The sequence below is a fragment of the Ictidomys tridecemlineatus genome, chromosome 9, assembly GCF_052094955.1.
Source record: "Ictidomys tridecemlineatus isolate mIctTri1 chromosome 9, mIctTri1.hap1, whole genome shotgun sequence".
In the NCBI taxonomy this organism is placed as follows: Eukaryota; Metazoa; Chordata; class Mammalia; order Rodentia; family Sciuridae; genus Ictidomys; species Ictidomys tridecemlineatus.
This window is the reverse complement of record NC_135485.1, coordinates 148,309,832-148,336,236: the sequence shown is the minus strand read 5'-3', so window position 1 is coordinate 148,336,236 and position 26,405 is coordinate 148,309,832. Positions and strand designations below refer to the sequence as shown.

The 26,405-nt window shown below is 39.8% G+C and overlaps 1 protein-coding gene across 3 annotated transcripts; it reads left to right on the top strand.

Annotated features, from left to right (window-relative positions):
- On the top strand, nt 1-26,405 carry Mettl14 (methyltransferase 14, N6-adenosine-methyltransferase non-catalytic subunit). 3 transcript variants are annotated; one of them, XR_013426203.1, is made up of 12 exons: nt 1-221; nt 3,434-3,522; nt 4,068-4,155; nt 5,410-5,490; nt 6,090-6,177; nt 9,052-9,142; nt 11,779-11,920; nt 15,438-15,530; nt 18,765-18,881; nt 19,184-19,394; nt 21,083-21,818; nt 22,041-26,405. XR_013426203.1 is itself a non-coding variant. In XM_078022188.1 (11 exons), exons 1-11 carry the CDS (start codon nt 156-158, stop codon nt 21,385-21,387), a joined length of 1,371 nt encoding a protein of 456 aa, XP_077878314.1. In that variant the 5' UTR covers nt 1-155; the 3' UTR covers nt 21,388-26,405. The 3 variants fall into 3 exon arrangements, 2 of the variants coding, with proteins under 2 accessions (XP_077878314.1, XP_077878315.1); XM_078022188.1 differs by having other exon boundaries at nt 21,083-26,405; XM_078022189.1 differs by lacking the exon at nt 3,434-3,522 and having other exon boundaries at nt 10-221; nt 21,083-26,405.

The following is a 26,405-nucleotide window of genomic DNA, read 5'->3' as shown; positions in this document are numbered from 1 at the left end:
CGGGCCGTGCCGGAAGTCGGTCCTGAGTGGAGAACGCGGGGACCTGGTGGAGCGGAGCTCCCGGCGAACGTCCCGTCCCGCGACCTAGGGAGGCCTGCTGGGCGGGGCCTTGTTTTCGCGAGAGACGGTGGCCGGGTGCTGTGAACCGCGGGGACATGGACAGTCGCCTGCAGGAGATCCGGGAGCGACAGAAGTTGCGGCGGCAGCTCCTCGCGCAGCAGGTCCGCGGAGGCCGGGGCTGGGGCGCGGGCCGCGGTGCCGGGCGGCCCACGGCGGGCGGCGCGGCGCAGCCGGGGTGGCTTAGGCCGGCGGGTGGCCCCCTCCCTTGCCCTCGGCGGTCGGTGCCGGCCCTCGCGGCCAGCACCGAGTCTCGAGCTCGGCGTGGACTGCACTTGCAGAACCTGCTTGGGACCTAGCGGCCGCGCGGGAAGGAGGCCGGAGCAGATTCCGTCGGCACGCGTCCGGGTCACCGCCGCGAATGTGTGCATTGTTGGCGCACAGAGGCCACGCCACCCCGAAAGGGGTAGAAGTCCCTTCCCTTCCTGCATACCCAGGGGTTCGGAGGTCGAGTGGCACCGGCCTCGCCAGGAAACTGAGCCCAGTGTCTCCCCCAAGCTTTTCTCCCAAGCCCGAGTCTTCGCGCTTCCCGTGCATCAGTTAAAGCAGATAGCAGAGAAGAGTTCTGCCGCTCAGGTCAATGACAGTGAAGGGCTTTGTGCTTTTTCGTTCAGCATTAAATCCAGCTTTAGTGAATGTTAGCCTGAAACCTCTTCTCCTTTATGATCTGATGAATGAATTTGTGGTATCCTGTTAAAATGTGGGAATTGAATCCGATCTGTTCCTTGTCTCTCTTGCATTAAGAGCTTGGACAAATCCAGGTGTCTAAGTTGTCCTGGTTCCACCTTCTTTTATTATGTTTTCAGAAATGTTCAGTGGCTCTTGTTGCCAGGAAGAAAGGTGTTTTAACTTTAATTGTGATTCAAACATATTTAACTCAAAATACATTCACAGAAGAATTATTAGTTAATTGCCTTACAGTCAGTTGATACAAGGGACTCTAGTGGGTGTTGGCAGATGAACTGTGAATATGTAAGTAGCTCCCACCCTCAAAGAGCTTACAAAGTGTATAAAATTTAATAATGGCTGCCATTTATTAATTACTTTCTGTATATCATAATTTGCTAAGCTTTTAACACTCATTGTCTTTGATCCTGCAAATAAAATGCTCTCAGTATTTTGTAGGTGAAAAAGATGTACTTAAAGAATTTAAGTTATTGGGCTGGGACTGTAGATGAGTGGTAGAGTGCCTGCCTCTTGCATGTGAGGCACTGGGTTTGATTCTCAGCACCACATAAAAATAAATAAAGATTCGGAAAAAAAAGAATTAAAAAACATTAGTTTATATGCCCAAGGCCACAAAACTAGTAAGTTTGTGAGCTGCAGTTTTAGCATAGGCTTTATACCTAATACACTTCGCTGCCCTCAGTTTTCAGTTGGATGTGAACTATTCCATGTAAGTTAGAATGCCTGATGCAATTAGTGACAGACACCTCATTCACTCTGTGAAAAAGGCAAATGGTGGAGTAGTCTCCAGAACATAGTATAGGTTTTGATTTTTAAAATTTGAATTCTGTCTGTCCTCCATGGCACTGCTCAGAATTTAGTGATGAAATCTGTACTGATTTCCTTGGTCTAGGCTCTTCCTTTCAGACATTCTTGACCTTATTACTTAATCTGATACTGTATATTGCTTGTTTATACTGTACTCACACTGTCCTGTGCACTCACAGACAAGCAGAGTATACATGTGAAATATTTGACTTCTACTCTAGCATTGATGGTTGCACAAAGTAAGCCTTTAACAAACCTTTGTTGTTGATGAACCAAAGGAGTAGAACCCAGGTCAGTGTAGTCTGTGGAATGAAGACATGGTTGTAGTAAGTAAATAGGCCTAGACCATGGTGGTGACTGTGGATGCAACAAGCAACAGTTTACAATTCTGCCTTTGATTCAGAGAACGTGTATGTCTATAAAAGATAACAAATTATCAGAGATTACTCCAGTAATATTCTTAGTACTAGCAATATACTTGGGAGTAACTCCATTAGTGCAATGATATGCTTATTTGAAAATTCATGAAAAATGAGTGACTTGGTGTAGTCATTCTACAATTTAAAAAAAGTTTGAATGTGAGAAGACAATAGAAGCAGAATTTTGATGGAAGGCATTTCTCTTGTAAAGCATTATATCCTCATTTAGACCCCAATAGACAGTCTCATTCCTTTATTTATATATTTATTGAGCAGCTACTGTGAGGAAGTATTCCAATTATAGGAAGTAGATGTGCTGTCTCCTGACTAAAGAAAAGGAGCCAGGAAGATTTTATTGGAGGAGCTGAAATTTTATGAACAGTTGATAAGATTGGAAGAGATGATGCTGCTGATGCTGATGATTTTGGTACCAGGGATTGAACTTAGGGACACTCGAGCACTGAGCCACATCCCTAGCCCTATTTTGTGTGTTATTTAGAGACAGGGTCTTGCTGAGTTGCTTAGTGCCTTGATTTTTGAACTCACGATACTCCTGTCTCAGCCTCCCAAGCCGCTGGGATTACAGGTGTGCACCATCATGCCCATCCTGGAAGAGATTTATCATGGGCACCATGTGAAGTGGGTGGACTAGAAGGAGAGTGGGTGGCTCTTTAAAGGCTAGTAACTTGCTGCTCTGATAAGCCTCCTCTCAAGGGACTATTTAGTGCAGATTTTCTCAAGCCCTTCTAGCGAAAATGTGTAAGTGGCTACACCTGGCATTCTCGCTCCTTGGTTTGGCTTTCACTTTATGTGAATTGGGCCTGTTTGACTTGTCCAGCCTGTGTTTACATTTGTTGCCACATTTAATTGCATAGTTTTCCCAGTTGCCTACCAAAATCAACATAACCATGTTTAAGGTACTAGTAAAATTCACTATTGTGTCTATAATCAAAAAACCTAAATAAAACTGGGTGGATTTTTGTTAGATAATAGAATAAATAGGTACAATATATGAACTGATTCATAAAAAATATCTTATATAAAATCTACACTAACTACTCTTTCTGGTTATTCCTACTACTACTACTACTACTACTACTACTACTACTACACTTTTATGTACTTTCAAAGCAGGAGGTTGGCTAAAGTTGTGCCTCAATTTCCAATATTAACTGAAAGCCTAATAAAAAACTTTTCTAGCTGCCAGAGTCAATCTTAACTAATATGGTTTTAAAGAGCATTCCCAGTTTGTCTTGTCAGCTAGTCCAATTCTTTGAAGTGTGAGTTGTGTTTTTTTTTCACTCATTTGTTTTTTAAATGTTTGATACATTACATTCTGCTACAAATGCCAGGAAGCGCTGTCTAGTGAATTGTGATTTGACTTGTTTTTTGCCATTCCTTAGTTGGGAGCTGAGAGCGCCGACAGCATTGGTGCTGTGTTGAACAGCAAAGATGAGCAGAGAGAAATTGCAGAAACGAGGGAGACTTGCAGGTCAGCCAGATAATCTTTTCTAATAACATGTTACTATTGTACTAGGATCTTTGTTTTAATAAACAACCCTAGGTCTGAATGTATTATGAAAAATATCAAAATAAAGTTCTTTAGAAACATTGGTTTATATTGTCAGTTCATGACTTAAAAGATATTTATTTTTGACTATATTAAGTGCCCATTTATAAGTAGTTAGAAAATGGAATGTTAGACTAGAATTGGCTTATATATCTAATATATTTTCAATTATAATTTTTATACATTTATAAAAAATATACTTGGCCCTCAACATGTATACACTGATAGTTTAGAAAGCATTTCAGAATTAAGTATTCTAGTTTATAAGAGTTTATTTTCTTATTTGGTTCCTTTCTCATAAAGTACAGAATTGTCATTGCATCAGTTTCTTGGATGATTTATAAACTGGGTAAAGAGATATTGTTTCACCAGGAAAGTTTTGCCTATACAAGCTATTTAATATTTCCAGTAGACACATGTATGCATCTTCTGTGTATTTGGGTGCGATTCTTTGTTTTAATTTTCAGGGCTTCCTATGACACCTCTGCTCCAAATGCAAAGCGTAAGTGTCTGGATGAAGGAGAGACAGATGAAGATAAAGTAGAAGAATATAAGGCAAGTGGAGAATGGGGTGATTTTTATAGTCTAGAAAAAATAAATTCTTATAATCATAAGTTGACATCCAAGAAAACAAATTTGATAGAAAGCTGAGTTCTAAGGTGTGTTAAAATAGTTGTCAGTAGCAGAGACCATTGGTTAGATTATGACCTTTATGAACATTCCCTTATTTTAATGTAAGGGTTGTGCTTACCACACCCTGGCCATGATGTTTGTTATAAGAGGAAAGAGATATGTGCACCTTCTGGTGTGCACTTTTGTTGTTTGGAATTCCAAGAGACTGTAGCAGTCTTGGGCAGGGGGTACTTGGGATTGAACTCCGGGCACTCAACCACTGAGCCACACCCCTAGCCCTATTTTGTATTTTATTAGAGGCAGGGTCTTACTGAGTTGCTTAGTGCCTGAATAAATTGCTGAGGCTGGCTTTGAAGCCACTATCCTCCTGCCTCGTCTCTCAAGCCACTGGGATTATAGGCGTGGGCCCAGTTGCAGCAGTCTTTTTTGAGTTACATTATTTTGTGTAACAATGTAGGCTAGGTAGGATAATTAGAGAACTCATGGGCTAGAGAGCAGTATAGAACCATTTCTGAAATCAACCGAAGAAAAACCCAACTTCTATACTTGTAATTGCGTTATTTAGTTAAAAAGAAAGTATTATGGAAGAAAAGCCTATGTTCTTTTTTTTTCTTTTCAAAATAATCATAGTTTCAGTAAATCTCTATGATGATATAATTCCTGATCTCATGAATACGGTCTTTTGTTTTATACTTTGATATGTGCTTATATGTAACTTAAATATTTGTGATTATATTAGGTTGAGTCATGTCAATTTCTGATATTCTAACATTTTTGACCTATAAAATGTGCAGTTTCATATGGTTCAATCTAATAAAAACAAAATTTCATGATTCAAGCTAAATGCTAACATTTCAGTAAATTATAGAGATAAATAATTCTAGACAATTCAGTCAACCAAACACTAGTAGTTATAGGTAATTATTATTAATGATAATGATAAGGACATTTTGTTTTATTATAAAAAGATTTTTTCCTTTATTTTTAATTGTGTCTTGTAAAAAGGTTAGGTCAAGATAATTACCACATCCACCATCTCTCAAACTTATTTACTAGTTAGATCTAGTGATGAAAAAGCAAAGACTTAAATGTTTCATTTTAATGCCAATATGAAATATTATGATAATTGAAAAAGTAGCCTATGTATATATGTTTCTTTAATCTTCATTTTTCAAGGATGAACTAGAAATGCAACAGGAAGAAGAAAATTTGCCATATGAAGAAGAGATTTATAAAGATTCTAGTACCTTTCTTAAGGTAAATAAAACAAATAATTTACAAATCTTGTAACTTTTCACATTTAAGCTCTGTGCCTCAAAGATTCCCCCCCACTTTTTTTTTTTTTTTTTAAATCGTACTGGGATCAAACTCTGGGGCTACTTTACCACAGCTAACCCCACAACCCTTTTTGTTCTTTGTTCTGAGACATGGTCTCCTTAAGTCCTTGAACTTGGTATCCTTAAATTGCTGGGTTCACAGGCATGTGCATGTCTAGCCATGCTGGAAAAGATTTTAAGTACTTAATTTTCTTCAGGATTTTAAGTACCTATTTTTCTTCAGGATTTTTTCAGTTATTGAGGGATCATTATTATAAAATATTTTATAATCATTATTATAAAATATTATATAAAATAATATTTAAATTATTTATGAAATATTCTTATATTTGGCTATTTCAGATGAGACAATGGTATATTCACACCAGTAGTTGATGAAAAGTCATGCTGTCATTTTAGTGGTATTATCAAATATACAACTTTTAAAATCATATTTTGTTTGGCTTTCTAAGAAAAGACAGTATGAAGTTATTGTATCCAAATCAGAGTGCATGCTGTTAACTTTGACTTTCTCTTTAGGGAACACAGAGCTTAAATCCCCATAATGATTACTGCCAGCATTTTGTAGACACTGGACATAGACCTCAGAATTTCATCAGGGATGTAGGTATGTCAGATTTATTTGGATTATGCTATTGCTAGATTATATGCATGTGTTTTTCAGTTTTATAGATGATTTGTAAAAAAAAAAAAATCATTTTTTTTCAGCTTGACTTTTTCTGTTCTGAGTGCTTTCAGTACACCTTTCTTTTTCATCAGCAAGATTACTTTTTGGGTATAATTTCTATACGATATAGTTCACCCACACTTTAGGGGTATAATTCAGTGTTTAGTATGTTCATACCAAGTTGTCAACTATTATCAGTCTAATTCACAACATCTTCATCTCCCCTGAGGAAGGAAGCCCTGTGCTGTACATTAGTAGACAGTCCACACTTCTCTCATCTACCCCCAGGCTTACATGACCATTAATTTACTTTCTTTCTGTATAAATTTGCCTTTTCAGGACCTTTCATATAATTGGGATCATATAGTAGGTAGTCTCTTGTTACTGGCTTCTTTTACTTAACCTATTTCCAAGGGCCATTAATGTCCTAGCATATATCAGTCCATCATTTGTTTTTAGTACCAAATAATATTCCCTTTGTGTGTGAGTAAGTGTGTGTGTGTGTGTGTGTGTACACACCATATTTTGTTTATCCATTCGTTTCGTTTTGTACTTTGGTCTATTAGGCCGAATGCTGTTATGAATAGTTATATAAAAGTTTTTATGTGGATGTATGTTTTTGTTTTTCTTTGGTATATACCAAGGAATAGAATTGCTGGATCTTATAATTCTTTTTCTTTTTTCAACAAAAATTTTTGACTTTTTTATTTTTATTTTTTAAAATGTGGTAATTCTGTATTTCACTTCTTGAGGACCCACTCCAGTGTTTTTCATGATGGCTCCACCATTTTACATTCCCACCGTCAGCATGGAAAGGTCTCGGGCTCTTCATATCTGGACACTTGTCTGAGATTTTGATCACAGCTGTCTTAGTGGGTGTTGAGTGGTATGCCCTTGTGGTTTTGATTTGCATTTTCCTAGTGACTGATAATGTTTTGTATTTTCATAGGCATATTTACTATTTCAATATATTCTTTGGAGAAATATCTGTTTGGACATTTCTCAGTAAATCTTTAGTCCAAAATTTGTTTTACTGCTATAAAAAATTTATTTTCTCAAATTTAAAAAAATGATTTAAGACAATTGGTAACATTTGGGGAGTAAATACCAATTTAGCTCCCTACAATATTAACAAATGCAAATGAATCAGAGAGCTAAAAATACTACAGTGTGAAATTATTAGAATATATTTACTTTATTGAAGAAATGAAAGCATTCTTTAAGAAAAACAGTAGTTATTAAGAGAATAAATACAAATTTAATATTCTACTAAAAAACTGAAAGCTGGGAGAAGTGACACACACCTATAATCCCAGTAGCTCAGGAGGCTGAGGCAGGAGGATCACGAGTTCAAAGCCAGTCTCAGCAACTTGGTGAGGCACTAAGCAATTTTATTGAGATCCTACCTCAAAATAAAAAAAATAAAATAAAAAGAGCTGGAGATGTGGCTCAGTTGTTAAGCATCCCTGGGTTCAATCCCCAGTACCAATGAAGACTGCAAACATAAAGTGTATCAAAGTAAGAACATAAAAATTTTATAAAGCAAAATAAAGTTTAAAAGTTTGTGAGCAAAATATGAATGGATAAAGTGAAAATGGCTAATGAATATCAAAAGATGTTTAACATCATTAGTCATCAAGAGGCAAACAAAAACAAGGCTATAACATTTTTCATCCATGTATTTGGCAAAAGTTAGGAGTTTAGTAGCCATGAACACCTCCATGGTAAAGGTGGGAATATAAATTCTTTGGCATCCAGGGTAAAATGTGTAAATTTGGATAGATTGGTGTTATTTCCTTGAATTTGCCAAAGGCCACAAAAAAGAAAGAAAGAAAAAAATATATATATATATATTTTTTTTTTCTCCCATTCTGTTAGTTGTCTTGTCATTTTCTTGATAGTATCTTTTGTGACACAGAAGTTTTAATTTTGGTGTAATCCAATTTATTTTTTGTCATAAAATAAATTTTTATTTATTTCTAAAGTGAAAACTAATTAATTTTTTTATAAGCAAAATTTTGATATAGTATAAAGAGATGTATTTTTTTTTCTTCTTTGTGTGTGTGTGTGTGTGTGTTGCTGGGAGTTGAACCCAGGGCCTTGTATGTGCTAGGCAAGTGCTCTGCCACTGAACTATCTCACAGCTCCAGTTATGATAAACGTTATACCCATATTTGGATATAAACCCTTCTTAAGACATTTGCACAATTATCCAAGGCAAGGAAAACTTGTAGGTTGAGAAGAAGTTGTATGAATGTATTTTGAATCAAGTAGAAGTTGGATTTCAAAATCCGAGAGTGAAACTCCTTGTATGATGGGAACAAAGATGACATGATGAAAGAAGTTGAGAAGAGAGTACTTGGAAAGTATATCTGATTTGTGCAACATCTGAGGAGCCGACCACACCCCCAGGTTGCAAGCAGGGTACCACGCGTGTTCTTCAGGCCGCAGCAGAGGTTACGGTTAGGGTGGTTTTAGGTTGTGCCTTGTGTTTTATAGAGGGTTGAGAGCTGACTGTGGAAACCTGATGGTGATAAGATTTTCACACTTGTTTTCTTTGGAATGTGATGTATGCAATCAACTGAGGAAGCTTTTACGAAAGTTTTCATGTTTACTGTTGATAACAAAACCTTTTGGTGTTTAAACTAAGAAATTGACATAATTCATATTGTTATGAATATACTTCCTTAGGGGGTGGCCTAGAAAAGCAAGGCGTGAGAGTTAGTGGTGCGATGCAGGTGTTGTTCAGCCCCAGAGCACTCAGCCTTTGAGTTCAGTTGAAATGAAATTTGGTTTACTGCTTTTTCTCCTCAGGTTTAGCTGACAGATTTGAAGAATACCCTAAACTGAGGGAGCTCATTAGGCTCAAGGACGAGTTAATAGCAAAGTCTAACACTCCTCCTATGTAAGTGCTTTTATACCATTACCCCTCCTTCCCAGCTCAGGCTGAAGTGTCATGTGGTTTATTCTCTACCTTCCTTGTTTTCAGAAGAAAAATGTCAGTTTTATAAGTGTCATCCTGATACTTTGAGGCTCTGGTTTTCTGAGCCTGCCTATGAAATGAAAAGAGGAAAAGATGACATTTGGGGGCTCCAGGAGGCAGGGCAGGCCTGCCAAGCTCCCTGCACCCCCGTGCTGTCGTCAGAGAGCAAGGTGGACTGCACACTCGTGTTTGTGGGTCCCACCTCTTGTGGGTTGGAACACAGGTGTGCCCCGTCAGCAGCAGAGACCTACATAGCTTCAGAAGAGGCTTCAGGGCTCATTCTACTCAGATAAAATTTAACAGCTTGATACTTTCAGGTTGAATAATAAAGTTAAAACTGGCAGGGAGGGAGGTTATTTAGATATTTTTTTTTAAAATGTAGCAGTACAGCTACTCAAGAACTCCAGGATTTTTGTAGATTTGATAAATTTTTTTTTGTGAATGTTATAAAAACTTGAACAATTATTACGTGTATTTTAAGTCATGAATGATGTTGTACAGGACACTTTGACCACAATCTCGGAAGTTTTTTATGTTGAGTTGCTAGAAGGAGATACAGAATGCCATATCAGATTTAAAACTCCTGAGGATGCTCAAGCAGTAACGAATGCATATACTGAAATTAAAAAAAGCACTGCTGGAAACTCAGGTGTTTTTTGGTAATTGCAAACAGAGGTATTGGCAGAAGACTTTGGTAGATAGACAGTCCAAACTTAATCAGCCTCAGGAAAATAAAAGCCACTAAGAAATTAATCACCAAAGCTGAAAAGCTCAGACTGGCAAAGACTCAATAAGCAAGTAAACACATTATATTTTCTGAATATGATTGAAAATATTAAAGTTCACCTCTTAATTTCCCTGGATACTTAGTGATTCTTGGAAAAGCCATTTTTATTATAGTAACACTACATAATAAATGTATTTCTAAAATCTGCATTTAATTAAAAAATATCTTTGTTCTTAAAGTTGTAAATAAGACTTTTTTCAAAAGGGAAGTACATTGTATCCCACAATTTAACATTAAATACTTTATTTGTTGTAGTTATGAAAGTCAATCTCAAGTGGTTTCATAAATGTTTTGAACATTAAAAAAAAAAAACTAGTGGGGAGGGGATGCAAAATACCTATTTAAGATTAACTTGCTGTATTTCTTCTTAATGTATTAGTTTGAAACTCTGGTGCTGGGCACACATTCTCCTCTAAATTACTTTTCAGCTTTCCAGAAAATTGGCTTTTACCTCTGAGTATTTTTTTTTCTTTTTAGAAGATAATTCAGGTTTATTGTATGCTTGATGGTTTGCTTAAAATGCTTTTAAATGATGTTTTTTCTTATGAAGTAATTTGTTTATTATAGAAAATTTAGAAAACTTAGGTGAAAAAAACAAGGATAACTTGAAGAAAACAAATTAACTTTCCTTCCTGAGGTTCCCCCACTTTCCTTCTTGGGAGCTAGGGATTAAACCCAGGACCTTGCCTAGCTGTACCACAGAGCTGAGCCACATCCCTGTCCCCTTAATGACTTGTAATGTGACCATTCATTTTAACCTTTGAGCAACATGACATTTTCCTCCAAAATGTGTGCAATGTCTTTGAAATTGGAGAATATTTGTTTCATATTTAGCTAACTTTGAATGTTTTCTGTTGAACAATTTAATAAAATATATTCTGTTAGTCATTAGAAGAACCACAGATAAGTCTTGGTGTAGGCAGGCCTTATACTCTTAATATCCATTCGATTAAAAATACTCTTAACATTTAAAGCATATTAGGTTTAAAATACTTTCATACTGTGTGAAAATCACTTTTCAGTAAAGGCTAATAATAATAATGTTAGGTAATGTGAAAAGATTTATTATAAATATTTTACTAATGAATAAACTAACAAAAGAAAATTACATTCATATTTGGAAGCCATTTTTTAAAGGGACTAATTTAACTGAGGAATAGTTTTTCTAAATTAGCTGAAGCAAGAGGTGAGGATATAGCTGAATTGGTAGAGTTCTTGCCTAGCATGCACAAGGCTCTGGGTTCAAACCCCAGCCCAGCAAAAAAAAAAAAAAAAAAAAAAAAAAAAGCTTAAATTAGCTGAAGCACTGAAGAAAAAAACCAACAACAATGAGGGGCTGGTGTTGTGGTTCAGTGGTAGAGTACTTGCCTAGAATGTGTGAGGCCCTGGTTCAGTTCTCAGCACAACAAATAAATAAATGAAAAAATAAAGGTCCATCAACATTTAAAAAAAAAAATTCCTTAGGAAAGTCAGATGATAATAGACAGGGGGTCAGAGATGCACATCCCAGTATACATTGTCAATATAAGAGTCCAGATATCCATGGGGAATATTTATTTTTGCTTTGTAGTGATTGTGTCTGTGTCCTAGGAAGACTTTCTGGTAGATGGTTTAATCTCTGTGCTGAAGAAAGAAAATTGTGCTATAAAAAGACTTTGAATAATTATCTTAGGATTAATAAGAAATGTTAATTAATATTTAAGAAATTTTATTACCATCTATAAAGTATTTGAAAATCTTTTACTTGTTTGTTTTTGCCTTAATCACACAGGTATTTACAAGCAGATATAGAAGCCTTTGACATTAGAGAACTGACACCCAAGTTTGATGTGATTCTCCTGGAGCCACCTTTGGAAGAGTATTACAGAGAGACCGGCATCACTGCCAATGAGAGATGCTGGACATGGGATGATGTACGGTGACAGTGTTCATGTTTTGCTGGGTTTTCTGTTTTTCAAATGAATACACATTTATGTGATAGAAAGTAAGACCACATATGCCATCTCTACTTTTGTAGAGATTATAAATACAGGTTTAAAGTATGTATTATGAAGGAGTGTCCAAGGTGCACTGAGAGGTAGTACATAAATTTAATTTGATTCTTCTTTTTGAAGCAAAAATTGGGCAATTAGTGAGTGTAAACTGTAGAAGACTCATTCTTGGTTTTAGGGTACTTGGATATATAGCTAGGAAAGCATAAAAGAGTGTAGAATGATTGCTAACTCACTCAACAGGTGGTAAAAGAAGTTTAATAAGGTGTTAACCTGAATTAGTTACACAAGTGTCTTGTTTTACAACCAGTAATGAGAGCCCCACACACCAAGAACAATGCTAGTAGGTAATGCTTGGAGACAGAACAGGACTTGGTATTCTGCCTTAAAGTTTAACAGGGTGAACATTGCTCAAAACCAGTGAATGCCTTGCAGTTTCATTGGCTTAGTAATGGAGGACTGCATGAGATGACCTGAGAATAAGGCCCAGCCTAGCAATGTGGGACATGTGAACTCTGAGAAGATGACATCAGAACAGTTGAGTTAGCCAGGCAAGGAAGATATTGGACAGGCTTCGACAGAAGGAATTGCAAGAACAAGAGGAATGGAGGCCACCAACTGGCTTGTGGGGTGGAGCAGGTCTTCCTGTGTGTTACTCCCGTTGGACATAGATTGATCTGTTCTAGGAGCTTGACTTTCATTCTGAAAACATTACAAAGTATTTGAAGGTTTTAACCAGTTTAAGAAAGAACATTGGATTAGTGTGTAGAGGTTGAGCTAGAGGCAAGGAAGTAATGGGGAGGACAGTTAGAAGTCTCTTGGAGTAACCTAGTCCTGAGATGATGGGACCTTAAATTAGGGTGATAATAGGAAGGTGATACATTTAGTAAAGTTCAGGAGATACATTTGGTTAAGTGTGTGGGATGAGGGGTAAGTGAATTTAAGAATAGGAGCAGAATTAGATGGACTTGATAACGTTGAACATGTTGACTTCAGGTGTATGTGGGACATTCAAGTGGAAGAGTGTGAAACTTAAAGAACAGATCAATCTGTCTTCAGAAGACAGATGTTGGAGGATAAGCACTTTATCTCATGTAAACAGATGAGTTTATTCTAGGATAATGTCACAGATAAGATAAAAGTGGACTAACAGTGAAGTCTAGGGAAACACTTATATTTAAGGGGCACATATAAAAGAAATATAAAAAAGAGATAAGTGAGGAGAACCAGGAGAAAGGGAATGCCCTAGGAACCAAGCAGCAGCAGATTTCAAGAAGAGTTAGAAAGTCTTGCGCAGAAGGCAGGGTCAGGAAGGGCTGCAGTCATAGCCTGGTGCCTTGTAGAAAGGTGCTTGGTTTTTTCTCATTTAATGGTTGTTGTTGTTCGAAATAACACATTCTTCCTCCTTGAAGTTTTTCCTCTTAGCTTTAATACACTTAGCACTTTTATTTACATTTTGGTGGCTCTTAACCACTTTAAAAATGTTTTTTAATTTGTGCTCATTGTTGAAAAATCAGAAAAGTGTATAGAATGTAGTATTACCCAGACAAAAAGATTTAGTAACTGAGAAGTTTTCCATATTGGTTTTACACATTCACATTCCTAGAGGTGTTTAACCATCTCGAGTTCTCATGTTCTCATCAAAACTGAGTAGTAATAAGAAAACACCTTTGTCAGTTTAGTCAAAAGAAAAGAAAATCTAAGCGTTGAGTTTTATCACATTTAGGATTCACACTGGGTTGAACTCTGTATTCTCTGGCCAGTCTGTGAGGTTTGGTTTTAAAGGCACAGAGCTTCAGTTACACATAACAGACTCAGCTGTTGTGTATGTAAAGTCTTGATTGGAATTTAATTTCACTGATTTCAGCTCTGGCTGGTGTATTGAAAAGTTCTGCCTGGCCCCCAGATTGCTAAGCTCTTAATTTTTATGTGGCATTATTCTGAAGAAAGGGCCAGGGGTTACTGTAGAAGGCAGAATGTGAATGAGAAAATTGTTGGTTTTCACAAGTATTCATTTTCATGTTAGACAGCCAGTAGTGGTCGGTGGGTTTTAACTGGGGGACATAAGCACTTATTTAAGATACCCACAGGTAGCTTTAGAGAATAATTAATTTACTAACTGTTCTTCTCTAGATATGTTTTCACCTATCTATAGCTATGTCACTTAAAGATATGTAGGAATATATGTGTATATGTACTATGTGTATTTATTCATATTCTTATATTTGATAAAAGGTTATTGTATCATGAGCATATTGGATGAGGAGAGATTTTAAGACTTAAAAAACATCAGTGTAAAAAGTGTAAAAAATTGGTCTATACATCTGCTATTTTCATTTTTACTGTTAAAAATGTCTTTGATTTAAGAGATGGAATGGTTTTAACTAACATTGATTTGATTGAGGTAGAAATTAAGGTTTTCTTAATAAATGAAACTGATAAATTCTTGCATGAACCATGGTCTCAGAAATTTCTTAACTTTAGAAAAAACCAAAAGGAAAAGAATGTCATATAAATTTGTTGCTTGCATAGTCACTGCTCACAATGTAGAGATTTAATTATTGAAGGACTTTTTTTTTTTTTTTAAATGTACTGTGGTATAACACATTCAAGGAAAACGATAATGGAACGGGGGAGAGCATTTTAGACTTAAAGTAATCATAAGAAAACACTGCATACTGATTTATTGAGAAATATTCTTCTTTTTTTTTTTTTTTTTTAAGTTGGTACTAGGGATTGAACTCAGGGACACTTGACCACTAAGCCACACCCCCAGCCTTATTTTCTATTTTATTAGAGACGGAGTCTCACTGAGTTGCTTAGTGCCACGCTTTAGCTGAGGTTGGCTTTGAACTTGCAATTCTCCTGTCTCAGCCTCCCGAGCCACTGGGATTGCAGGGAGAAGTACTCTTATGGATAACAAAATCATAGTACATTCCAAACATTTGTTATTACATTTCATTTTAATTTTGCCCCTAACTCTGGGCTCATTTAACCTCATTCCATTTCATTTTCTTTTTTCTAGTATAATGTTGCTTATGTACCTCTCAACTTCTGTCATATGCCATAATTCTGAAAATGCAATTTCCTGTTTATTCTTTCCATATAAAAATGTGTGTGTGTGTGTGTGTGTGTGTGTGTGTATTATGTATATATGTGTATCCGTGTGCTCGCAGGTGCGTGTGTTGACATATGGGTGTGTGTTGCTTGTATATAAACGAACAAAAAAACAGGAGAACAAGTGATTTTTTTTTTTTTAGGATAAAATTGATTTTCCATCAATTTTATTTCCTAATGGGTACATTTAAAGAACATATCTACTGAGAATTCTGGTACAGGAACAATTGATGGTCATTAGTTTCAATGTGGGATGAATAGGAAACAAAATATTTGTACATATTTTGTGTATAATATTTCACATATGTTTGGTTTCTTACAGATCATGAAGTTAGAAATTGATGAGATTGCAGCACCCCGGTCATTTATATTTCTCTGGTGTGGTTCTGGAGAGGGATTGGACCTTGGAAGAGTGGTGAGATGCTGTTTTTATAAAATATAAAACAATATATTAGGGGTGGGGTTGTAGCTCAGTGGTAGAGCGCTTGTCTAGCACATGTGATGCACTGGGTTTAATCCTCAGCACTACATAAAAATAAACAAAAGTTTTGTGTATCTACAACTAAAAAAATTTTTTAAAAATATACTGTGTAATACATTTGAAGATTAATGTTGTTTTGTTCTTTGTGTCTTGAATAGTTTTAAATATGCTAAAGAAAAAAACAATACCCCTGACTCAGCTAAGGCTTACTGGGGAGAATGCAGCTCTTTCAAAAATGTTTGTCACAGCTGTAAGAACACAGTATTTTAGAGATTTGAAGCTCCAAACTATAGTACAAAAATGAGCTTGGTGTCATTTATGGTTCCTTATAATTAGCTAAAAAGTGTTGCTCTGAATAGCTTGGACTCCTGAATTGTAAATGACAGGCAAACTGGAATAATAACTGCATTTGAAACAATTTGAATGAATAAAAAGAGAAAGTAATTATAGCACTTTTAATGTATTTTCAGTTATATCAGAGCTTCTCTGTGCCAAAAGAAACACAATAATAAACTGTTCAAGAAGAATAGCACGAGCATTGCAGCTGGGATCAGGAATCAGCTCAACTGCTCCCCAGCACAAAGGCACTTGGTCTTGTGGGTCTTGGGTCTAGACACATGTTATGGGATTAGACTTCCCACTCTGAGGACACACTTCCTGTCATGCAGCAGACGTCTTATTCAGCCATGCTGATTTGGGGAGGTGGCTGACGAGTTTAAGCATAATTATGTGAGATTACAAGTAAGAGTATACTGAGATAAATCTGTGCTCCAACACTGAAGCTCTGTGGTCACTCTGTTCTTTTTTAGAAGTAGTGAGCTGAGGCTGGTGGGTAGCATTGCTGCTTCCATCATTTGCTGGTTCCAAGGCTAGACCATGATTGTATTCCAGCTGGGTCTGTCCATTTATTTAGCAGTAGTTCCCCAAGGTGCTGTGGAAAAACAAGAAAGTAGAGAGAAAGGAACACTGTTTGCTTTTATAGGCCTAGTGGTATTTACCTTTTCTGGTTCTAATGTCTGACTTTGGTTTCCTCCTCACCGTCAAATTCAGTTGATGTGTTTTTATTTTATTTTTTAAAAATTTTCCCTCCAGTTTTGGAGATTTATCCCAGGGTCTCTGCATGCTAGGCAAGTGCTCTACCACTGAGCCACATCCCCAGCCCCAAATTAAGTTAAAAAATGACTAGAAGGGTTTGTCTTTTTCATTTATGGAGCAGAGCATCTCATTGGTGAAAGCACAGTTTGGCCAAAATGATTACAATACAATAACTTTCGGTAAATTAGTGGATTAGGTCATTTGGGATTTAGACCGTGGTGGTATTATGAACATCCAGTGCAGAACAAATTTTTGTCAGTACTGGGGATTCAACCGAGAGGTGCTCTACCATTGAGCAACATCCCTAGCCTTTTTTATTTTGAGATAGGGTCTTTCCTTGCTGAGGCTGATCTTGAACTTGCATCTTCCTGCTTCAGTCTCACAAGTTGCTGGGATCATAGATGTGCACCACTGTGCCCAGCAAAAACCAAATATTTGCAACAGAAACAAATAACCTCAACCCTCACCCCTGTAGTTTTGGTTTCTATGGTCAGCAAACATTAGATAGAAAATTCCAGAATTTATAAGTTTTCAATTATGCATGTGTTATGTATGCCACCTGCTTGTTCCTCTCTTAGGGACCATCTGGGTTGTCAGGGTGATTTGTGTGCAACATGAAGGGGAAAGACAGACTACATCACATACCTTTTTATTTACATATATTGTAGTAATTTTTCTCTTAATATTTTTTTTGTAGCTTGGGAGGCTAAGGCAGGAAGATCATGAGTTCAAAGCCAGCCTCTGCCAAAGTGAGGCACTAAGCAACTTAGTGAGACCTTGTCTCTAAATAAAATTCAAAATAGGAATGTGGATCAGTGGTTGAGTGCCCCTGAGTTCAATCCCTGGTACCGCCCCTCCACCAACCAAAGAAAAGAAAAGTTAATCTCTTACTATGCCTGATTTAAAATTAGTAGGGTTCGGTACTCTCTGGTCTCAGGCACCCACCAGGGGTCTTAGAACATCTCCCTGTGGATAAGAGGGACTCTTATATTGACCTTGATCTTTTGAGATTTTAAAGATTTAAGAAATCTCAGTTTGAGGTCTTCCTCACTTTAGAACATTCCAGGAAGCACATGTTTTGTGTTTTGCTGCATCTTTGTACTAGATCACAGCACCAGCAGCGCTATGTTGCTTGGTTCATTGTCCCCCTCTTGACTCTGTGGCAACTGTGCCCTGTGCATGTTTCAGTTCCAGCCTGCACCTGCTTGTCATGGATTCCCCACTGTTGCTGCATGCTCATGGGACTGAGCTTCATACCTCTAGTTTCTGAATTGCATGAAGACAGAATAAGGTTTTACCCAATGAAGACAGATGCACAGCAGCTTTAGTCTGAACTTTTTGTATGTAGAAATGAGGTTTTATTAGATTCTCATTTGACAGAAGTTAACAGTTTGAATCAGTTTGAAAAGTTTTAACAGTGTTTACATTTGTCAGAAGATAGAAAATGGAGGTGGCAGAAATCAAATTCTCTTTTGAATTATTTTGTGATTATATAAAAATGAAGGTGGCAGAAACCAAATTATCTTTTGGATTATTTTGTGATTATGTAGGGTCTCTGTTTCCTTTTAGTTAAAAAACCTATTGCTGACAATGAAAGGTAATACAGGTACTATATATATCTAGAATGCTTGGGGTTAGAGTGTTTCTGATTTTTGAGGTTTTGAAATTTTGGACTATTTGCAGACTTAGCAGGTTGAGCATCCTTTATCCCAAAATCAAAATCCAAATGCTGTGAAATCTGAAACCATTTGAGCTGTTGGTACTCAGAAAGTTTTGAATTTTGAAGCATTTCAGGTGTCAGATTTTCTAACTGGGAATGCTCACTCTGACTAAACCTTTGGGGCAGAATGCAGTGCTTCAGTGCATGGTATTTAATAGTGTGTTTCACATTAGTACAACTCTATTATGGCTCTGGTTTTGAGACTGCTTTGAGACTGGCATTTCTTTCTTCTGTCTGCACTAAGGCAATTACCATGACCTCTGGAACTTAGTGAGGTCTTTAGTGTTGGTTGCTCATTTTGAGTATTGTTTATTTAAGTTCAGGATTTCTGTCTTTAATTCTTATATTTCTAGTGTTTACGCAAGTGGGGTTACAGAAGATGTGAAGATATTTGTTGGATTAAAACCAACAAAAACAATCCTGGGAAGACGAAGACTTTAGATCCCAAGGCTGTTTTCCAGAGAACAAAGGTATGGCTTCTACTGTTTTGTTTTCTTTACTCTCATATTTTTCTCTCAAGCATTTCCAAATCAGTATCTACTGTTCAGTTAATGTGGTGGAAATGTCCCTTTCCTGGGCTCTTCAGCGGTGACGAGTTCTGGGGGTTAAGTGTTATGAGGGATGGTGTAGAAGACACTCTGTGTTTCCTGTCACCCGGACAGACACCCTCAACTGTATCCCAAAGACTCAGAAACAAAGATTGTTTTGGAATTGAGGAAAGCTATGAGACATGACTTGGTAGAAAGTGTGCTGTTGTGCTCTCACCGTGCAGGAACACTGCCTCATGGGGATCAAAGGAACCGTGAAGCGAAGCACAGACGGGGACTTCATTCATGCTAATGTCGACATTGACTTGATTATTACAGAAGAACCTGAGATTGGAAATATAGAAAAACCTGTGGAAATTTTTCATATAATTGAACATTTTTGTCTTGGTAGAAGACGTCTTCATCTGTTTGGAAGAGATAGTACAATTCGACCAGGTAGGACCTCAGTAAAAAAAAAGACCCTGTGATTCCTTGGGATATGTATTTTAAAAAAGAGAGTAAGGTAGTAAGGTGAAGTTTTTACGTGTTTGATTCCTTTTGGTGTACTTCAGATATGAGCAGTTTTAGGTTTGCAGCCAACTTAGAGGGAGGTGCAGATATTTCCCGTCTCATCCCTGCTCTGCAGGTGCCTCACCTCCCTTCTTCAGGGCTCCCCACTGGTGCGGGACACTTGTTATATAATCAGCCAGCAACATTTTCTCTACCACTCAGTGCCGGGTGCAGTGGTTTCACCCCCCTAAAAGTCTTCTTCAGTTATTTTTTTGAGATATATATATATATATATATATATATATATATTTTTTTTTTTTTTTTTTTTTTTAAGAGAGAGAATTTTTTAATATTTATTTTTTAGTTTTCGGCGGACACAACATTTGTATGTGGTGCTGAGAATCAAACCCAGGCCGCACGCATGCCAGGCGAGCGCGCTACCGCTTGAGCCACATCCCCAGCCCTTTTTTGATATATTTTTAATTGTCCATAATAATTATGCACATCATCAGGGTACAGTGACATTTTAGTATGTGTGTGTACACAGTGTGTACTGATCAGGTCAGGGTAATTGCAGATCTTTCACCTCAGGTGTATATTACTTCTTTGTGTTGGGAACGTGGAAAATCTCTCTACTTGCTGTTTTTAAGTATTCGGTTGTCAGCCATAGCTACTTTGCTGCGCCTTGTAGAACACTAGAGCTGCTCCTCCTCACTGTACTCTGTACCTGTTGGGCCTCTCTGCCCAGCCCATGCCTCTCCCAGGCCACACATAAGGGCCATTCTGTTCCCGGACTCCTCCTATTGATAAGATCGTGCAGTGCTCATCTGGCTCATTGGTGTCTGAGCTGCACCACATTGCTGCTGTGTGTTGGACCTGCCACACGGCTGTGGTGAACAGTGCTGCGGCAAGCACGCCTGGGCAGGTCACTCGACTTCCTGTTTCTAGTGCCCTTGGGTCTCTCCTGTGGAGTGTTTCTAGTCTAGGAGGAACCCCGCACTGTTTCCATGGTTACTGTACTAATTTACCTTCCCACCAACAGTGTGTGGGCCCCTTAGTCTGCATCCTCACCCGCATTTGTTATTTCTTGGCTTTTGGACAATAGACATTCTAATTGGGGTGAGATGACGTTTTGTTGTGGTTTTGATTTGCATTTTCTTGATGATTTTTGATGTTAAACATTTCTTCACAGCCTTGGCCATTTATTTATCCTCTTGGATTTCTAGGACCTATCCACTGGAAATATTTTGTGGATGTGAAGAGTAGAGCAAAAATTGCTTCTGAGATTTTAATCACAAAAAAAATGGTCCTGTTGGCATGAAGAGCAAAGTTAAATGTAATTTATTATATTTTCACTGATTCCAAACTCAGTATAGTATATAAGTGCCATCTCACATGGATGGGGAACAGTGAGGAGGATGTATTACAAAAGGCATGTTGCAGAAGAAACAGGATTGACAGGTGTGAAGTCCTTAAAACGTGACCGTGATTAAGTGGTGTTTGTTCCGTAAGGGAGGCCGCTGTTGTGGGGCGAGTGAAGGGCTATCCTAAGGATGCACAGGGCCTTTAGCCCACCCCTGAAGGGTCAGCAAGGGAGTGCAGATTAATGGGTTGTCTGTCTTCCTCCTTTTCAGGCTGGCTCACAGTTGGACCAACCCTGACAAACAGCAACTACAATGCAGAGACATACGCATCCTACTTCAGCGCCCCTAATTCCTACTTGACTGGCTGTACAGAGGAGATTGAGAGACTTCGACCAAAGTCACCTCCTCCCAAATCTAAGTCTGATCGGGGTGGTGGTGCTCCCAGAGGAGGAGGAAGGGGGGGAACTTCAGCTGGTCGTGGTCGAGAAAGAAATCGATCCAACTTCCGGGGAGAAAGGGGCGGCTTTCGGGGAGGTCGAGGAGGAGCACACAGAGGTGGCTTTCCCCCTCGGTAATTTTTAGAGATGTCAGCCCCTCTAGCCTTTGGGTGGGAGACTTACTTTCAGGACTCAGTCCCCCTCGCCTTTGTTCTGGCCGCTTTGTCTGCCAGGAGCAACTTGCAAACTTCCTCACCGGTGTCCTACCTGCGCCATTTTGTTCGGGGTGAGCAGTCTTCATGCATGCGTGCAATTGAGCAGGACGAACAACTCAGATAGCTTCGCTTTCAGGACTGAATTCACTCTGATTTCAAACAGTTACAGAGGCTTCTGCTTTCTGGAAGTGGGTGGACAGTGGGAAGATGCGGTCTGGAATCAGGCTGGAGCTGAAGGGAGTCCACGGCACATCCTTCCTTTGCAATCACAGCAAGTGGGGGACTACTGCAGCCATGGTGGAGTGGGGCACTCGGAACCCATCTGCGGGGGTTCAGCATTTCCTTGTTGAAATGGTAAAAGAAGTGCATACTGCATTTTCTTCCTTTTAAAAAACATTTTAAATAAATTCCAATATAATTTGAGTACTGAAGAAAGTAAGAGACTTTGAACAAAATCCCCTCCTTCCAGTTCCAAATCTGAGAGGTGAGGTGGAGCTGCCAGGCAGGATAAGGAGGAGGTAGGACACAGCGGGCAGACAAACATGGAAGCTCTTTCTCATGATCTTGGTCCTGTAGCTCCAGGTGACTTCTGCTCTTAAGGCACAAAGCAGGACAGAAATCCAATTTCAGGATGTGGCTGTGAGCTGGAACTTATATGGACCTTCAGAGCAGTTTCATATTCCAAAGCAAAGTAAAAGCAGCTGAGGCACCAGTAGAGATGCCTGGTCGCCAGGCGCTGGGCCTGAGCACCTAGGGGTAAGTACTTGGCGGGTGAGGGAATGAAAGCTTAGGCTTATTTTTCTAATGAAACTTAAAATCTTTGGCTTTTGAGATTCTATTTTTCGTAAATGGGAATTACAGTTGTTACCAGATGAAACAGGATTGACTTAGAAGGGAACTCTTGTGGTCTCTACATTGTAGTGGCCACTCTGTTCTCATACAAAAGAGGAACTCGCACACACCAAGACTGAGGTTGATGAGGACTGAGTGATAGAAGGTACACCCTAAAGCCCGGTGAGCTCAACTCGCTCAGCCTGTTACACTTTCCAGTGCATATTGGTAGCATTTGATTAGCCCCTTTCTTGACACAGGTGCTGTGTCTCCCAGTTGGTTAGTGTGTTTGTTGAAATGACATTATAAACTAACTGGAGGTAGAATCAAAGGTCAGCTTGACCTGGGAATGCAGGAGGGAAGTTCCAGGTGCCCCCTGGTGGGCCCTCAGAAGAGCTGGCTTAGGACTCTCCCTTGTTCCATACCTGGACCTTCAAGACCGTGCTGTGGCTGGAGGCCTAGGCCCTGTGAGATCTGTTTCATAATTAGTCTTGTGGAGGAGAGGACTGGCTCCTTGGTAGGTTGAAAGTTGGGGCACAGTAGCCTGCCATAACTAGAGAAGAGCAAGGAGAGAGGAGGTGAAGGGAAAGGAACGCAAGACCTAGAATCGATCCCTTTGAAAGGTAGTCTGGCCTTCTGAACAAGGCTGGAAGGACTCCTCGGCCCAGCCGCCTTCTCCCTCGGGAAAGCTGGGCATTGTCTTACAGCAGAGTGCTCACTCCGGCCTCCAGTGACTGTTCATAACTCTGGCCTTAACTGATTTTTGATCCTCTTTGTATTTACATGTTCCAAATTTTCAGTCTAGAAATAAACTCTTAGTTGCTTTTCTTATCAGGGAGTTGTGAGAAACAGCTCAGTGCAAGAGGTCAGGGTGCAAGAAATGGGGTCATCATGGGGTCTGACTTGGTGCCTGTTGAGAGCCAGGGCACATAGAGGGGCAGGACTACAACAGCACTGTTCTGAGTCTTGGTCAATAGCAGGGCCGCCTTTAGGAGCCCTTGGATCCCTGTGGAGAAATTAGACCGCATATTTCCTGTGCCAAAGTCCAGCAGGGTTGTGCCAAGGGGACCTGGAGTTACAGTGAGCATCCGTGGCAGGGCTATTGTTATATGAGTGGTACCCATATCAACTGCTAATTTATACCTTTCAATTGGTTACAGCAGTTGATTTTAAAAGCTGCTGATCTTAACCACTAACGTGTATCTTTCAGTTAGCTACAGCAGCTTGTTCAAAAACCTAGCCAGGTGCAGTGGTGTACACTTGTCCTAGAAACTGAGGAGGCTGAGCCAGGAGGATTACAAGTTGGAGGCCAGACTGGGCAACTTAGTGAGATCCTGTCTCAAAAAGAACTGGGGATGTAGCTCAGTATAGGATACCCCTGGGTTCAGTCCCTAGTACCCCAAAATTTTAAAAAATAAATACTGGGATCAAATTTACTAAAAGGAAGTACGAGAAACCATCACCTTTAAAGTCATAACATGTAGGTTAAAGACTTGGCTTTAGTCTGCAGAGCTCTGAAGTGCACTTGGGAGGGAGCGGAAGTCAGTCTGAGCTGTGCTCAGCCCCTTGGAGGACTCACGTTGTGTGGTAGGCCGCAGCCGTTGCCTCTGGAAAGCAGATGTCTGCAGGCCGGTAGTTTGTGGAGGTTTAATGATCCAATCTGCTGCCATTTTATAGGCTTGTGCATTTCAAGGCAACTTGTGGGTTGTTAAAAGGCCCTGATGTAATGCTGTTGCCCATAATTCAGGTGAAACTTAGAACCCTAAGAAGCTAAGCTTTCAGTGGTAAATAGGGGCTGAAGAGAGCAGCTGACTTTACTACTGTGAGGCTGACTGAAAGCAAAGTATATGCATGGTTAAGAATACTGGGGTGGGCGTGCACTTGCCTGCACAGGGCTCAGGGTTCCGTTCCCAACACCACAGGGAAAGAAAACAATATTGCATTTATAATAACTCCAAATCAAACTTTGGAAAAAAGTAGATACTGATGCCAGATGTGAGCCAACCAGCTCCTCATATCTCAAGTCCCAGCCCTTCCCTGACACAGTCGTGATGGCACCAGGGTCTCAGGCTGCTCCCACTTTTCCGTATTGAGTTTGCGGTGGCACCACACCTGCCTGTCTGCCTTTCTTTGCCTTTGGCTGTGGGGAATGAGTCTGTGGCTTGCGTTACATGAAGTCAACAGGCTCCTTTCTCAGCGTGTCCCTGTGCAAGTGGTGACTGCTTAGTCAGTGGGCCCTCCCCATGGCCCTTGGAGTGGTTGCCAGGGCCTTCAGCCTCCTAGGTCCTTTTCCATTCTGCTCGTGCTTTCTTGCTGAATAGGGGGCCTGTTTTTCTAAAAGGGCTTTCCCTCTGTCTCAAGAACATTGTCTGGGAGGGTGAGGAAACAGTAATTTCCAATGAATTATTAGTTATCAACCATCTTGAACAGAGTCAACTCCTGTGGACTGACCAAATTTTAAAACGTGACTCTTTCCTTAGGACATAAGGTTTTAGTTACTTTTCTGCCAAACACCACCTGTCAAGAGAGTGATTAAACCACATCTATACCTCCTCCTTAATAATAGCCTGAAGGGGAGAAAACCGTATTCCTCCTATAAGGGAAGGCACAGGGACTGGGAGTGTAGAAGGGCTGGGGTGGTGCAGGTGGCGCCCCAGAGTCTTGGGAAGCTGTGTGGTCAGCACTGATGCCCAAGTAGAGGCAACTACTAGACAAAGGATGACCCTTCACTTCCCAGCAGGGCTGGGAGTAGAGGTCTAGAAGAGCCCGGTGTGGGCCTGGGAGGCGCATGGTGCCTCCTCCTGGAGCTTCTAAGTCCAGTTTCAGGTCCTTTTCCATGTTGGAAAAACTCAAGCTGGAATTGGACCTGGATTTCTTATTCTATTAATAGGACATGTTTCCATCTGGCCAAAGTGAAAAATTAGTGACAGATCTTTCTTATTTACTCTCAGCCAGTTGTCATTAGGTTAGATTTCTGGGACGTGAAGTTCACATAAGCCTTCTTGAGAGAGTGAACTCTTCCTAATGGTTCCTTGACATCTGATCCGGAATTCTTGAGAGGTTCTTGTGGTTAACACTTAAGGCGTTGTGGCCCATGCTTCTCGTCCCTTAAACTGTTACTTACAGCTAGTAGCTCCATCAATTAAAATATCTGTGACACAGCAAATACAGCTAGGAGCTAGATTAATCCCAGCCTTCCTCACCCTCTGCCGATTAATAAAAGCCCTAGCAGGGAAGATACTAGCAGCAGCAAACATGCACATGGTCTAACAGACAGGAAGCCTAAGTCCTTTGCATTTACTGGCTCCAGTGATCTGACTTCCTAGGTTGCACAGCCCCCCCTCCTCTGTGCTGCCTCCAGCTGGGGCAGGAGCACTGCTTCAGAACACCTCACACTTCAGATGTATTTACCCCATTTTTGGCAAGTGGCCACTCAGATTGCCCACATTTCCATTTTATGCTGGGGTTTTAGTGCACTGAAGAAGCTTGAGAGGGCTTTTGCTTTCTCCCACTGATAGGGTGACCAGCTCCCCATCGACTCTCAGCAGCAGCTGTTCCCAGGGCATCTGGCAGGCAGGCGTGCATGTCCTGGACTCGGGTTGCAGACCTTGCAGTGCTTCTTAAACCACTGAGTGCACCTGAAACACCAGCTGCAGGCCTGGGGGCTCAGCCTGGCCGTGTCTTTGCTGCTCTACTGGCATCTGCAGCCTTTGCCAGCTGATGAACAGCCCTGCTGAGCCATGGAGTCTGGCACGACCTTGGCTGCCTACGGCCTGCTCCAAGTGTGAGTGGGCTGATAACAGGGTCAGGTCTGCCACAGAAACGTTCACGGGCACTGCAGCTCTTGGAACACGACGTGTGTTCCGCTCTCCACCAGCGTTATACCTGTTCCTGGTTGGGACGGATGCCCAAGGCCCCTCTTGGCCACTCCTGGCATGACGTTTCGTCAGCGTGGATCAGCTTCCCTCGGGATCAACTTCTGCTTACTGTACCCACAGGACACAGTCAAGGACCTTCAAAAGTGCCTTTTTAAGTATGCTGTCTGACATTTCCTAGGTTTATTGCCTAACAATCCTCAACCCTGATAAAAAGGACAATTTTGCTACCTGG